This window comes from Pseudonaja textilis, chromosome 1 (genome assembly GCF_049901715.1).
Source record: "Pseudonaja textilis isolate UNSWEBS1 chromosome 1, rPseTex1.2, whole genome shotgun sequence".
Taxonomy (NCBI): domain Eukaryota; kingdom Metazoa; phylum Chordata; class Lepidosauria; order Squamata; family Elapidae; genus Pseudonaja; species Pseudonaja textilis.
In genome coordinates this window covers 118,146,974-118,162,502 of record NC_141990.1, presented here as the reverse complement: position 1 = coordinate 118,162,502, position 15,529 = coordinate 118,146,974, and the positions used below count along the sequence as shown (strand labels likewise).

General features: G+C 35.7%; 1 protein-coding gene across 3 annotated transcripts in view; it reads left to right on the top strand.

The window, feature by feature from the left end:
- Positions 1 to 15,529, top strand: part of ADGRB3 (adhesion G protein-coupled receptor B3) — a 517,279-nt gene that overhangs the window by 177,891 nt on the left and 323,859 nt on the right. For all 3 annotated transcript variants that reach the window (XM_087915807.1, XM_087915799.1, XM_026695170.2), the window contains 3 exons: positions 1,039 to 1,200; positions 6,455 to 6,619; positions 12,128 to 12,292. In XM_087915807.1, the coding sequence (XP_087771933.1) occupies positions 1,039 to 1,200; positions 6,455 to 6,619; positions 12,128 to 12,292 (492 nt within the window). The remainder of the gene's footprint in view (positions 1 to 1,038; positions 1,201 to 6,454; positions 6,620 to 12,127; positions 12,293 to 15,529) is intronic.

Genomic DNA, 15,529 nt, shown 5'->3' with positions numbered 1-15,529 from the left:
TTGAATCTGAAGCACAGCAGCACATTCATAACACCTTGGTCTTTTCTTGCTGTTACCATTCAATAGCTTTGCCCTTCCTGCATTATAAAGTTTGGATTTTTTAACAGAAAAAAGTAACTATGTCTGAAAGTAAAACACATATTACATACTTTAAATTTAAGACAAGTCTTTTTCTGCTAACACTGCACCTTCACACTGAGGGAACAGTTATAATTTAGTCATTCTTTGGTATCTAATAGTTTTATGCTTGTACATGGTTGACACATTTAGTCATTCAAGCTAAGTCAACATTTCTCAAGCTTATTCTATGCCACCTAGAGTTACTTGATTGTGAGATGGAAAGCTATATAAATAAGATTTCTATGTAAGTAAGCAAGTTGTTATGGGGAAAATAGATTCCCTCCCCCCACTTTTTTTTTACTACCCCATTGGGGAAAACTGCTCTGCAGACTATTCTTGGAAATTTCTCCAAGATGTGCCCGACCCTGTCAGAATGATGCTAAGCCTTTAGCAATTGATTGATAAAAATGGTGGGTAGTCACCATTTGGCTAATATCAATCCTAATGGGGAGAGAAAGTTATGTTTCCCCATTCCCATCCCAAGAAACTAAAACAAGTGTTCCTGCTGTCACTCACAATTGGCAATAAAAGTCATACTTTCCTATCCCACAATAGAAATGGCCTCACTCAGTTTCTTTGACAAAGAGATGAAGAACTCTAAGATTCTGCTTTCATTTTGTTTTGTTACAATTTAGCAAACACTATAAATATTGTAAAAATAAATTAATGCACAAGATTAGGTTTGTTCCTTAATGCCACTCATTACCTGATTTTCCTTTTATCTTGGAAATATACTTACTTTCTAACTCATTGTATATTTTTTCCAAAAATGCTTAAGTTAGGTGAGCTTTTATTTTAAAAATATGTTATCTTTTTTAAAATTTGTTTCGTAACTATTTTTTGCCTTTTTTTTTAAGTATTTAGCTCTGGCTCTGTACTCATGATTGTATTCATGTTTGCTTATTGTCTTGAATACAGGTGAATCTGGTGCTGAAGAGTGGGCCCAGTGGAGTACATGTTCAGTTACTTGTGGTCAAGGGTCGCAGGTGCGAACCAGAACTTGTGTATCACCTTACGGGACACACTGCAGCGGCCCTTTAAGAGAATCAAGGGTTTGCAATAACACTGCCCTCTGTCCAGGTAGTGTTAGCAGGCAATAAATGAATTTGTGGATATTTTTGAACTGTTGAATGCTAACCACTTGAAACACTACTGCTTATACATGGCTAGTAATAGGCACTTTATCTAGTGCTTTGAATTATTAGTCATTGGTTCAACTTCCTTTCTTTTGGAACTAGCAATGCATTATTTGGGGATATTTTGCATTCCAACATTTTAAAGCATGCTTATACTATTTACTTTGGATAATAGCTCAACAATTACAGATATAATTGAACATGTTTTACTCTCTAATTGGTTTACATGATTACAAAGATAATCTGAAGATGAAATGATTTAAACTAACTGAGGCCATTTGGTTGTTCTCTTTTGTGGCAATTCAAAATCATAATTTAAGATTATTTAAAAATAAAAACAGCCTTTTTATCTTTAATCATCATATTTGTACAACATAAACCCTCTTCTAGTCTTCAATACATCTAGAAAGGGGACTAGCCTTCTCACTCCAGCCTCTCATGCTACCTTCTTCACGTAGAACTTTTCTGAAAGTCCATTTAAGAGAGCATCTTATAAAATCAGCCTCCTTAAACTATATGGAATTAAACATTCTTCATTATAACTTTTCACTTGAAGGGCATTGTGGCTAATGTGCCTGATGCCACTCTCTTTAACCACAGGAAAATTGTTACTGGGTTTCTGAGATGAATAGCCAAGTGTTTGGATAAGAGAAAGAATTATCAATTCATAATGTCTAAAACAACTTTGGGTAATCTATAAAAAGTCCCCCTCCCCAAATTTCCATAGCCCTGCTTACTCATTTTTATATTTTATATTATAAAAGCTGAATGCCATACATGTAAGTACCCGTGAAAACTTAAGAAAACACACACACACACACACACACACACACACACACACATATATATATAAAAACTAATACAAACTAATAAAAAGTAACAAAGGAAAAGAAAAAATGAAGAAATCCAAGAGAAATCTAAAAGTTCAAGGAAGAATAAAAATAAATAACAACAAAAATAATAAAATATTTTATTAATAATAATAAAAAATAGAAAAGAAAAAAAGATGCAAAGAATAGCTTCTGGTCTTTTTTATAGCAGTTATAAATACAATTATAAATCTGCCTCTTATTCTATGGTTACAACATAACTTTCTATAACCTGTCTCATCAAAAAAAACATAAATCATGTTCATTTTTAATGTTTCATGTAAAAACTTTATGAGAGATTTCTTATTAGCGAAAAAAATGTAAATATGTTCTTTTTTTCTGAAAAGAAGTCCATTTAGCCATTTCAGCAAGTTCTACCATCTTCACCAACCATTCTTTTATTATGGGTATTGCTGAACCTTTCCTTCTTTGTACATACAGTAATCTTGCTACAGTTATCATGTACCAAAACAAAGTTCCATGATTTCCTCCCCCCCAATTGTTTATCCAACAATCCCAAAAGAAAAACATCTGTTTTCAGCTGCATGTTAATTTTTTAAATCCTTTGAATCAGTGTATATATTTACATCCAGAATTTTCTAGCTTATAATATGTCCATCGAACAAGATCTCACATTTGCTCACATTTCCAGTTTAAATTTTAACCAATGATAACATCATTTATAAAAATTCTCTTTAAGTTATAACATAATATAAATTTTAGTCCTATATTTTTCCTTGTTCTGTTTATTGTAATTCAAATTTTAATCTAATTTATCATACATATATTATATATTTCGTATATATATATATACACACACATACACACACACACACACACATACATGCATACATATATTTTCTTAAGTTTTCACGGGTACTTACATGTATGGTGTTCAGCTTTGTTCAGGTATTTTCCCACGTCATCATAGTTGTGCTTTTAAAGTTGTAGCAACGTTTCGGCAGAATGAGATGGCAGATGAGATTCTGCTGAAACGTTGCTATAACTTTAAAAGCACAACTATAATGATGTGGGAAAATATCCAAACAAAGCTGAATACCGTGTGTGTGTGTGTGTGTGTGTGTATTAGATTTTCATGGGTACAGGTATGCAGGCCTTGGCATGTTCGGGTCTTTTCCCGTGTAAGATTGAGAGTATCTTGGCGATGTTTCGATGAGGTCCCATTCGCCATCTTCAGGCTGGTACTTTCGGCTTCATGCTTGTGCAAGCAAAATGTGATCTGAGCTGCCATCTCTCTATAAATACTGGTGGGGAGGTTGGCTGTGTTGTCATTACTTGATTGGTTGATGGAGTTGATGTTTGCAGATTGGCTGGCTTTTTCATAAGAACATGTGTGGCTGAGATATTGGCTGTGTGTCTATCAGCCTCCTGTGTTGTAACGACCTGGGTAGTGGGCTGTGTGATGACCTTCTGAATTCTATTGTTTTGACATCCTGGGTCTTGTGCGGGCTCAGAGCCAAACCAAAACACAGAACGTCACATCACAGCCACCAGGATATCACATCACGGAACTCAGGAGGCTACACCACAAACCTCAGGATGTTAAAGCACAGCCAATGACCCAGGAGATTACAGCACAAGACCCAGGATGTCAGTCTTAACTTTGCAATTATTGCTAAAATGCTTAAGATAATCCAATCAGAGAAGGTATATGAATTTGGTATTTCTTCCTCCTATTGCATAACATATTTTCAGCAGAAACTTTGTGCTTTCTTTGCTTGAAATTGGAGCTCCACTTTGCTAAAAAATAATAAACTGTATCGTGTTATACTTGGATACTTCCAATTGTCTGATTGTAGAATAGAGTTAGACCAACTTGTATAGCTGCAATATTTTTTTAAAAAAACTGTATTGCTGCTTTTCATTCAGGAAAATGGAATCCTTGGCAGACTTGATGCAATATTTTTAGAACTGAATACTTAAAATAAATGTCAACATATTTTATAGAGACTGAAGGATTTCACATGGCTGGAGAGATAATTATAGAGTTCATTATTTCATTTACTGAGTATCTAAATCATTATTTGAAAACTAAATACTGCATTCATGCCTTTGGGAAAAAATAGGTATTAATGAGATTAGTACACTTAATGTCAAATCAGCGTCATTCATGTTCAGATCTGACTGCATTTATTGAACTTAATAGAACAACAATAAAGTCCTTATTTTCCTCAGAGTGAATGAAACTAGTTATGGAAAGAATAAATGCACTAGGTTAAAAGAAGAGAGATTGGCTGAAGACACTGAGATATCTGAACTTGGAACTGAAAAACATGCCTATGGGAATATACAGTAGGGTAGTATTTTACATTCTCTGCTCATTTACATATGTCTAGTGACATAAGCACCATGTTTTTCAAGGTATAATTCAGAGAAAACAATAATAAAATACTAAAATATCCAGAATTTATGGCAGGAGGTAACTCAGTTCCATTTATTGAGTAAGAAAACAAACTCAATAACTACTAACATTATGTTGGTTTATTCCCACACATATATTTTTTGGCTGATGTTCCTATTGATCAGCTGTGGGAATCCTGAACTTTATCTGGAAAGCTATCAGTTATACTTTATTGCTAATAGACAAAGACTGCCTGGCAGGTCCAAGGCTAGCAAAAAAGATCTTATTGTTCCACCTAAATTGCATTAGCTTACACTTCTGTTTATGGTTAAACAGCTAGCTTCAAGCATTTTTGTCCTGCTTCTCTTGATTGGCTCCAAATAGAACTCAGAACTTCTGTTTCATTTATAGTTTAACTACAATAAAAAGAAAGCATGATGCTAAATTGGTAACTAACATTTTAATCATTCCTTTTGGTCGTTTTTAGCAGATAATGATAAATCAGTATTATAGTATAGTATAACATAACATATAAATAAATAAATAAATGGAGATCAAGCTTTAAATATAGGACACTCATGTCTATTGGCTAAAACTCCTGGATTTAGAAAACAGGTAAGTTGGAGAAAAAAAATACCTTCAACTCTGAACAACATTTTTGTTCTGGCATTCACTTGTGAACTTTTTCCCTGTATTTTGAAAGAGTGCAAGCCAGGTATATATCTATTTCTTGCTGAGACCTGATATTTGTCCCATTATAATTGGACTTACTGGTGACATCTTTTGGCTATGTTAATTGGTTTCATAATACAAATTCTCAGAACTATTTGGAGCAAAACAGAAATATCAGCAATGAATAAATGTCCCATTTGTATTTGAACACAAGCAAATTAAATTTAATGTTGAAGCTGTAAAAATGAGAAAATAATTTATAATTTAAGCCTGATAAATAGGTGACATTTTATCATAAAGTACCTTAGAGTGGAACCAGTTTAGGACTATTTTATAGCACACCTTGGTCATGCTTTGAACTTTTACAAAATAAAGAAAGAACATTAGTTTTATTGTAATCTGCTTTTTTGAAGGATTTCATTTTGGCTGGGAAAACCCAGTTTTTGAAAAGTGTCATATATTAATAAATATTTAAGCATTCCCTCCAACTTTGTATAGCCTAATCAAAGATCAATTAGTTCACATTTATGTTAAGATGATGAAACACTTGATGGGGTAAATTTCAAACTCATCCATCTACCTAATGATTATCAATTTGCTGTATTGTTCAACATACTGTTATCAAATATGCATTATGTCATTATGGTTTTGTAATAAGAGATAACTATTAAGGCTATATTAAAGAAGCCTGTATTACCAGGTATTATTGTTCTAAGAGCACATATATGAATATTACTATTTATTCCTATTCAATAGTAGAAGTTATACATTATTACTCTATTTCAAACATAAAGTGAAACATCACATCCTTGAAGCTGTTTAATCATAATATTAATACATTCCTTTCTAGAGGAAAACCCGATCATGTGTCTAGAATTCCTTTGGTGTATAGATCCAGTCTCTTCATTGAAATTTAATAAAGTTAATGGCACTGATAAATAAGTTGTTGGTTGTTTAGGATTCTCATAGCTCTCTAAACTAGATTCAGAGGCTATGACTCTATCTATATTTCAAACCTGTAAGTTCCACAATGTATTAAATTAGATTTCCTTTGGATAACACTAACTCTAGAATCTTGAGTTAGCTTAACGATCGGTGTTCTCGAGAGCTTTCTTCTATCCAGTACTAGCGTGCTCTCTAAGATCCATTGATCGATATTTGTAAATGGTGGGGTTGCTATTCTTTCTCTCTTTGATGTTGACCAAGTAATTCCTCTTATCACATCCTCTGTTTGTTTTGAATTCATTTTGTTACTGGTGTTCTTTTCTTTTTAAAGCCTCTTTGCTTTATTACAGTACATGGAGTTTGGGAGGAATGGTCACCTTGGAGTTTGTGCTCATTCACATGTGGTCGAGGCCAAAGAACTAGGACAAGGTCATGTTTACCTCCTCAGTATGGGGGAAGATCATGTGATGGACCTGAAACACAGCATAAGCCTTGCAATATTGCCCTGTGTCCTGGTGAGCATGCATAGAATGACTGTTTTTGCTTATGAGGTCTCTCTCTCTCTCTCTCTCATCCTCCCTCCCTCCCTCCTCCTCCTCCTCTCTCTCTCATCCTTCCTCTGTTGACTGCTTTTGTCATTTTCTACACTTTGAGCCTAAAAACTGCATCAAGGATTCATTACTGGAGCAAACTGGAGAATTAATTAATACGAATGGTTAGAGTTGGGCAAGCAACCTTATCTTTGTCCTGAAACCATTTATGCTTCTTAGACCTTAAAATCACATGCTTGGCAATCCTTGGGAAGGCACAGCGAGAACTGAAATTGAGACTCCAAGGACACAAATGTCAAGACTTTTATCAGCTTCCACCAGATCCCTTGTCCCAAATCAATACAAATCCATCCTTGGGAAAGGAGGATGGCTAGGCATTAAATGCTCTCCAAAACAAACTAAAGGGATCCATGGCATATGAATGAAAAATGAAAACTCAGAACAAGAATGGCTTTTTAATCCAGTAACAATCCGCTGTGTAAAAAGATGCTATTGTTAGAAAGGCAGCTCTTTCCAGGTTTTCCAGTGATTCCTCTGCTTCCCTGAATAGAAAGACTTGCTGATCAGACTAAAATGTGAATTATTTAGTAAACCCGCTTAGGTTTAGTGCCTTCAGTAAACCATGGTTCAGTTAACCACACATTGTGAATGCAGTTAGTGTATGCATGGGGAGGACTGTCGAATGGTGGAATAGTTATTTATAAAATAACATATAACAGGATTCTACTCAAAGACCAAAGAATTTCCATCAAAGTCAGACACGTCTATAGTTTTGAACAAAGTCGCTCTTGGATCTTGAGAATTAGATCAATCTGTAAAATAATATTAACATGAAACTGATTATTGACTGATGGTCTGGGAATTCCTCATAGGATTCAGAGTTGTGCAGTATAGCTCCCTCTCCTTCTTGCTCCAGTCCCTTATACCATACTAGCTAATCCTAAAAATCTGAAGAAATTCTACAATGGCACAAGATATAACATAGTGCTTGCTTTTGGGGCAAAAAGTAAGATTAAATAGATGATGCTGAATCTAATAACAATAATGACCATTTTAGAAATGGTCAGCTAAGGAACATCTCTTTTTTATACTACTCAATGTATTCTCCAAGCATACTTTTAATACTAAGATTATTTTAAAACTCTGCATTAGTCTATTTCTATCAAATATTATCAATACTCCATATGTTAATCCATTTACTGTATATTAAATATTATTCAGTTGCAGCGTTCAATGTGTTTGGATGTGAGGCATGTTACTGAAATGGAAGTAGATAACCCTTCTGAAGTGATTCAAATTAAATGATTATTTAAGTGAAATGTATGACAACTCTGAATACTGATGTACTGATGAGTAGAATGGTTTGTTATATCCATATATACATCACAGAAAATGTTGTTTTTGGGTATGAGCTATTAGGAAGAAAATCTCATCTCTATGTTTTACTACCCCAGTGATTTTCCACTGAAGGAAAACAGAGTAAAACAAAGTAAAGGGAATAACCATAAGAATGCTCTTGAAACGATGTAGTGTAAGTAGTTAATAACATGAAGCATTGGTAGCAACAATCCCTTTAGCTTAAAAATACCATGTAATACAGCATCTCCATAACCATTTAACAGACACAGCATAAGGAGACACAAATCAAGTATAAAGAGAACAATGTAGTACAAGCCACATTATCAAGAAATGTTGGGTGGTCCATTAATTATTCATTTCAACCAATTTCTCAAAGTATAACATCTCAAATAATGTTATGTTCTGTGTTCATTACTTAGCTTGTCACCTTTCTTGTAATATCATTCCACAATGGCATTGAACTAGGAATAAATGACAACTGATGTTTATAAGATGTCACCTTTGTATAAAGCTGCAAAATAGACTTAATAGATGCATCCATTTGGACAGATTGGTTTTTTGTTAGTTTTCTAGTCAATGAAAGTAGTACTTAGTCCATCATAAATGTGTACAGTCAGTTGGTTATTTGGGAGACTTTTTAAAATATAAAATAGAAGCCTGCATTCACATAGTATTGTTTTCTATTATTTTATAATGAAAATGTACTTCCGAGGATGAGAACTAGAGATTGGGATGTATCTTACAACTATGTGGTCTGTCTGTGTTTCTCACAGTTCTCTTTTCAGAATAATAGTGTGTAAACTGCCTGAGCCTTTCCACTTATCCAGAGTTATTATGTTCAACCACTTAAGTCTCCATTATTAACATAAATGAAGACAGAGCTTAGTACTTGGATAAAGTGCAAATATTTTATATCTTTGAGTAAATACCACATTTTAACTTGTTCCCATGTCATATTTCTTAATGGAAATGGCATTTGCAATTGTACAAATATACCTTCAAGCCATCTACTTATATTTTATCTTATTGCACCTGAAACAACATCTTACCTTACATTTGCCCAATAGGGGATCTGTGATCAGTGACATGGTTCATACATACTTTATTTGGAACAAAAAAAAATTAAAGGCTGCTTAGACATACAGGTAAAACTCAAAAAATTAGAATATCGTGCAAAAGTTCATTTATTTCAGTAATGCAACTTAAAAGATGAAACTAATATAAGAGATAGACTCATTACATGCAAAGCAAGATAGTTCAAGCCATGATTTGTCATAATTGAGATGATTATGGCTTACAGCTCATGAAAACCCCAAATTCACAATCTCAGAAAATTAGAATATTACATGCAATCAATAAAACAAGGATTGTACATAGAACAATATCAGACCTCTGAAAAGTAGAAGCATGCATATGTACACAGAACTTGGTTTGGGCCCCTTTTGCAGCAATTACTGCCTCAATGAGGCATGGCATGGAAGCTATCAGCCTGTGGCACTGCTGAGGTGTTATGGAAGACCAGGATGCTTCAATAGCAGCCTTCAGCTCTTCTGCATTGTTCGGTCTCATGTCTCTCATCTTTCTCTTGGCAATGCCCCCTAGATTCTCTATGGGGTTCAGGTTAGGAGAGTTTGCTGACTAATCAAGCACAGTAATCCCATGGTCATTGAACCAAGTTTTGGTGCTTTTGGCAGTGTGAGTAGGTGCCAGGTCCTGCTGGAAAATGAAGCTCATCTGCGGAAGGAAGCATGAAGTGCTCCAAAATCTCATGGTAGACAGCTGCATGGACTTAATGAAGCACAGTGGACCAACACCAGCAGATGACATGGCTCCCCAAATCAACACAGACTGTGGAAGCTTCACACTGGACTTCAAGCATCTTGCAGTGTGTGCCTCTCCATTCTTCCTCCAGACTCTGGGTCCTTGATTTCCAAATGAGATGCAAAAGTTGCTCTCATCAGAAAAGAGGACTTTGGACCACTGAGCAACAGACCAGTTCTATTTTTCTTTAGCCCAGGTAAGATGCTTCTGACATTGTTTGTTGTTCAGGAGCGGCTTGACAAGAGGAATATGACATTTGAAACCCATGTCCAGGATCCGTCTGTGTGTGGTGGCTCTTGATGCACTGACTCCAGCCTCACTCCACTCCTTGTGAAAGTCCCCAACACTTTTGAATGGCCTTTTCCTGACAATCCTCTCCAGGCTACGGTCATCCCTGCTGCTTGTGCACCTTTTTCTTCCACACTTTTCCCTTCCGCATAACTTTCTGTTAATGAGCTTTGATACAGCACTTTGGGAACATCCAACTTCTTTTGCAATTACCTTTTGAGGCTTTCCCTCCTTATGGAGGGTGTCAATGATGGTTTTCTGCACAACTGTTAGGTCAGCAGTCTTTCCCATGATTGTGATTCCTACTGAACCTGACTGAGAGACCGTTTAAAGGCTCAGGAACCCTCTGCAGGTGTTATGGCTTCATTAGCTGATTAGAGTGGGACACTTTGAGCCTAGAATATTGAACCTTTTCACAATATTCTAATTTTCTGAGATTGTGGATTTGGGGTTTTCATGAGCTATAAGCCATAATCATGTCAATTATGACAAATCACAGCTTGAACTATCTTGCTTTGCATATAATGAGTCTATCTCATATTAGTTTCACCTTTTAAATTGCTTTACTGAAATAAATGAACTTTTGCAAGATATTCTAATTTTTCGAGTTTCAACTGTACTCCTTAGGCTATATGCTTCATACCAAAGACTTGATTCATGGCAAGTGGCCAAAACAGATTTACTTAGGGATTTAATCAATGTTAGGATATCAAGTGCCACTGATTAAATCCCTAAGTAAAGTAAATCTATTTTGGCCACTTGCCATAAATCAAGTCTTTGGTGTGAGACAATACCGCCCTACCATGTTTAGGTAGATGTATAGCTCCTTGTGACAGAGGCTCCTGTGCTTTTCATATAGGGAGCTCATGAACAAGCAATCACTTGCTTGTCATATTCAAAATGTTACTCATGATGCCTCTTCTGGATCTTTCATTGGTGTTGGGTAATTAGTGTGCTTCACCCCGAGCATCTCATTTACTTGTGAATCTAGAATACAATTGCTGATTGGGACATTATAAATTGCAAGGCACTTTTGCTGTGCAGTGCTTCAGTTTAGGTTCAGAAGAGATATCATAGAACAAGAGGGAGCATGAACAAAGCACCTGCCTATGAAAACAGATGTGTTGTCTTTAATATGTGTCAAATAGGTGCTGCACTCACACTCCTGGACTTTCTAAAGCATGTCTTCTGAGTTAAATCTAAAATATAGCCCATCCCTCTTAAGAGATACTTGGCCATCAGTTCTGACAAGAAATGAATAAGACAAGAGTTGCCATCAGTTCCGACAAGAAATTATTCCTACACCGATCCAACACTACATCTACTGGAAACCAAAAGTAGCATGTAAATGAAGTAGAGGCTAGCAAATATTAAGTGATGGCATATAGTCACAGTTGAAGAACTAGTTAATTCCCATTCCCAAGCTCTGCCTTTAAGTTGCATTTGTGTATAAACTGGGACAATATTATTGCATAGTACTGTATAAGTAGTATTGAATTTGAATCATTGTGTATTTAACCTGAAGTATTGTGTATTTACATAACTCGAATTGTATTACAATAGCTTCCATACTTAACTATGGGTTATCAGTAAACAGGGCATTCTAAACCCTAGAGACTATCTATACCTTTTACAGGTTATGAGTTAAATTTAGAACAGTGGCCCCCAACCTTTTGGGCACCAGGGACCAGTTCTGTGGAGAGAAGTTTTTCTGTGGACCAGAGGAGGTGTGGTTTCACATGCTGCTGGCATCCTGAGCATGGAGTTTCGCTTTTTGTTTGCTGGCAAGCTGAGGAATGGTGCCAGTCCATGGATCCCTGATCTAGAACAAAGTTATCATTATCATCAATGAATATGAATAAACATGAAACTCACAGTACAAAAAAGCACTGCTCTGCTCAATTCCAAATGTAAATCTAAAATGAACAAGTTATACTCGAAGAAGAAACTCTTTGGGCCTCTAAGGCAAGTGGTTTTCATTTCTATTTTGCTCTGTTGCAATAGTTGATGGACAGTGGCAAGAGTGGAGTACTTGGAGTCAATGCTCGGTGACCTGCTCCAATGGCACGCAGCAGAGAAGTCGACAATGCACAGCAGCAGCACACGGAGGCTCTGAGTGCAGAGGTCCATGGGCAGAAAGCAGAGAATGTTACAACTCTGAATGTACAGGTACATTACATTCTCTCAATCCCTTCTTATGTGGTGGTGGGAAAAAGATTGGATATTCTTCTTTATTCTCTTAACATCCTGTGATGCCATAGAGGCTGAGAGATATTGTTAGGGGTACAAGAGATGTTCTTGGGGGGGCACAAGATTATCTAGTATGCTTTTGAGCAATTTCTAACCTGTGATCTAGGCAATTGAACTTGGACTTCCGTTCCTGTAGTCTAATATATCCTTCTTACCATCCTTGGCTAAAACAGTTGCTTCGTGTTTAATACATGACAAACATCATTTTTTTCTCCTTCTGCTCATTTATATACATTTTTAGAATACCAGGGGAAGGGGAATAGTAAACATAAAATCATTCTTTCTCAGCCCAACTCACCTCACAGGGTTGTTGTTGTGGAAGAAATAGGAAGAGGAAGGTATGTTGGATATGTTCACCAGCTTGAGTTACTTCTAAGATAAAGGTGGGGCACGAATGAATGAATGAATGAATTAATAGCAGTGTTAAAATAACAGAAGAGGGAAGGACAATTTATAGGGCCTGGATTTAAAAATGCTTCAACAAGACCCATAATAATGAAATGCCTCATTTTGATTAGACTGCAGTTTGAGATATCAAATAAGCATCTGCTGCAAAACCTTGTGAACACAGATATCTTGGTGTAGTTATTTGTCAGATAACACCTTGTCTAGATTACATTAAACTAGTTAATATCTTGTTTAGATTACTCTGATGAAAGAAAAATAAAAAAAAATTACCACTGTGCAACTCCCAACAATGATTATGCTGGCTAACTTTGCTGGGTATTGGAGCCCAACATCCAAAAGAGAACTTGCTTCTCAGGCCAGCTGAAATACCTGGAAAACTATTCAGCAGACTCCACTAGTGCCAAAGATGCAGTAACCTTGTTTACTGTGGCCAATTGCTGAAAACATATATATTATCAAAGTTACAGTGGTCGCATTGGCTCTTGGTCCTCTTCTGGGCATACTTGGAAAAACTCTGGCCTTCTAAAGCCCTAAGTGGCTTATTAAAACTAATCTTTAGCAGGGAGCAGTACCAAGCTGGCCTTGGCTAACCATGAGGAAAGTTTAGCAGAGTCTGACTTGATTTGGTTTCGAATAGGAGGCTGTCACTCTAGGACTGTAGACCAGGCTGAGAATTTGGGGGAGAAAAGAAATCCAAGAGGAACACAGAGTAAATCTCCCTATTGTTGCCAGTCCAACAACATGGATATGCCCTTGTTGTCACCAGGTTAAATTTAAGGGAGATTTCCCTTTTTCCCTTTTCCCATATATAAGCTGCATCCTTTTTGTTTTTGCTTCTTTACAGTTTAATGTTGCATGAGATAAAGACTGATTTAAAAAAAAAATGTATCGGAAAAAACTCTATTTACTACTATTTACTACTTCTTGGGTTAGTGAAGGCTACTCCTATATATTTATAGAGCAGGCTTTTATAAAAAGAAAAAGAATACGAGAAAATGAAAGGTACATTTAAAACCTCATTTTTTACACGCGGTCATACACGCAGTCAGAAGAAACGTGGGCTGAAGTTTAATCTGCTAAGGGAATCATTTTGTAATGACAATATATTACTGAAGAATGGCTCAGTATTTCAAAGTTCAGAAACTTTAAACATTCTTTCTGGAATGTCTCTTAATCCTGGACACTGGCAGCTTTTAATTGCTCTTTAAAAGAATTATTGTATAATAAGCTAAGGAGATGAGAAATGCTATTTTAAATTACCATAATTTAAAAAGAGAAATACTTGCATTTTACTAAATATTTCCAATGTTGTCAAAATAATTTTCCTTCTCCTAATTCTACCAACCTGGATAGTTAAGATTTCTCTGTTTATTTTGTTTCCCTTCATATTTTTAAAAAATCATCTGCTTCAAACACTTTATATTCTCCATACCATTTACAATATGCCTTTTTAAATTAATTTGTTTGCATTATGTATTACTTCATGTAGCTTCAGTTCAGTTTCTTTTGCTTTAAATTTGCAACAAGTCTTATGCCAGTCAAGTTAATAATATTCCATTTTGATTATGTGCTTTCTGGTTTTGGCTGAAATGAAAAACATTTAATTCCAAAATGTCTTTGCTGAAACTGTTTATAATAACTTTAGTAGATAAAGAATTCTTGGCTAGACTAGTTAATTTCAGACATGTTATAGCAGTTCATTTTATATTTTACTAACACTTACCATCTCTCTCTCTCTCTCTCTCCCTCTTCCTCCACCACTTTCTACATAGTTTTTTTAACCTTTCAAAATTGCACACATACCTGACCCAAATTTCCTTGCTGCAGATTTAACTTCAGTACAAAGCTAGGCTTCCAGAACCTTAACCTTCAAGAAAAAAGAGCATTTTGCCAGTTGCTTTTATTCTGATGCTTTTATTTATAGTAAATCCTCTTGTTTGAGATTTTAGGATTGTCGGTTTATTAAAGGAAGTATAGAAGGAGCAGCCTGTTGGAGCAAAGGCAATTAAACACATTTGGATCATTCCATAATATGTAAGGAGGAAAGAAGAGGATTTGAGGAATGCAATATATGAAATTCCCAAAGGAATTTCTCCTTTTCTTTTGCTGTCTTCTCTTATTTTATGTGTTTTTTTTTTTTGGCAAGTCTGAGTGGAATTTTTTCTCCCTCTCACTTCACTGGGAGAAGGATCAGTACAAAAGATTGGATAGAGGAAACATCTGGGGATTACAACTACTGCTTTTACAGGCTTGTTTTTTTTTTCATCTTCCAGTCTAAGTTAAAAATGTATTCAAGTCAGCTCTTAGTAACTTGTCAGGTTGTGATCACACTTGAAAACTGAAGATGGGCAGAGCAACAAATGCAGGAGTAGTAGCTTCCTTTCAAGTCTGCGTTTCGATTGTCTCTACCAAAGACAGAGAAGGTTAATTTGGAACTGTCCCAGATAGTGTAAATTCATGCAACTAGTGCACCTTAATTCTGCAATAATCTGCAAGATTTTAATTTGGAGACTACATAAGAACTTACATTTCATTTCATTTAATAAGAATTTACATTTAAGAGCTGTGGTGATGCAGTGGTTAGAATGCAGTATTTCAGGCTGACTCTGTTGACTGCCAGGAGTTCAATCTTGACCAGCTCGAGGTTGACTCAGCTTTCCATCCTTCTGAGGTTGGTAAAATGAGGGCCCAGATTATTGTGGGCAATAGGGTGACTCTGTAAACCTCTTAGGGAGGGCTGTAAAAGCA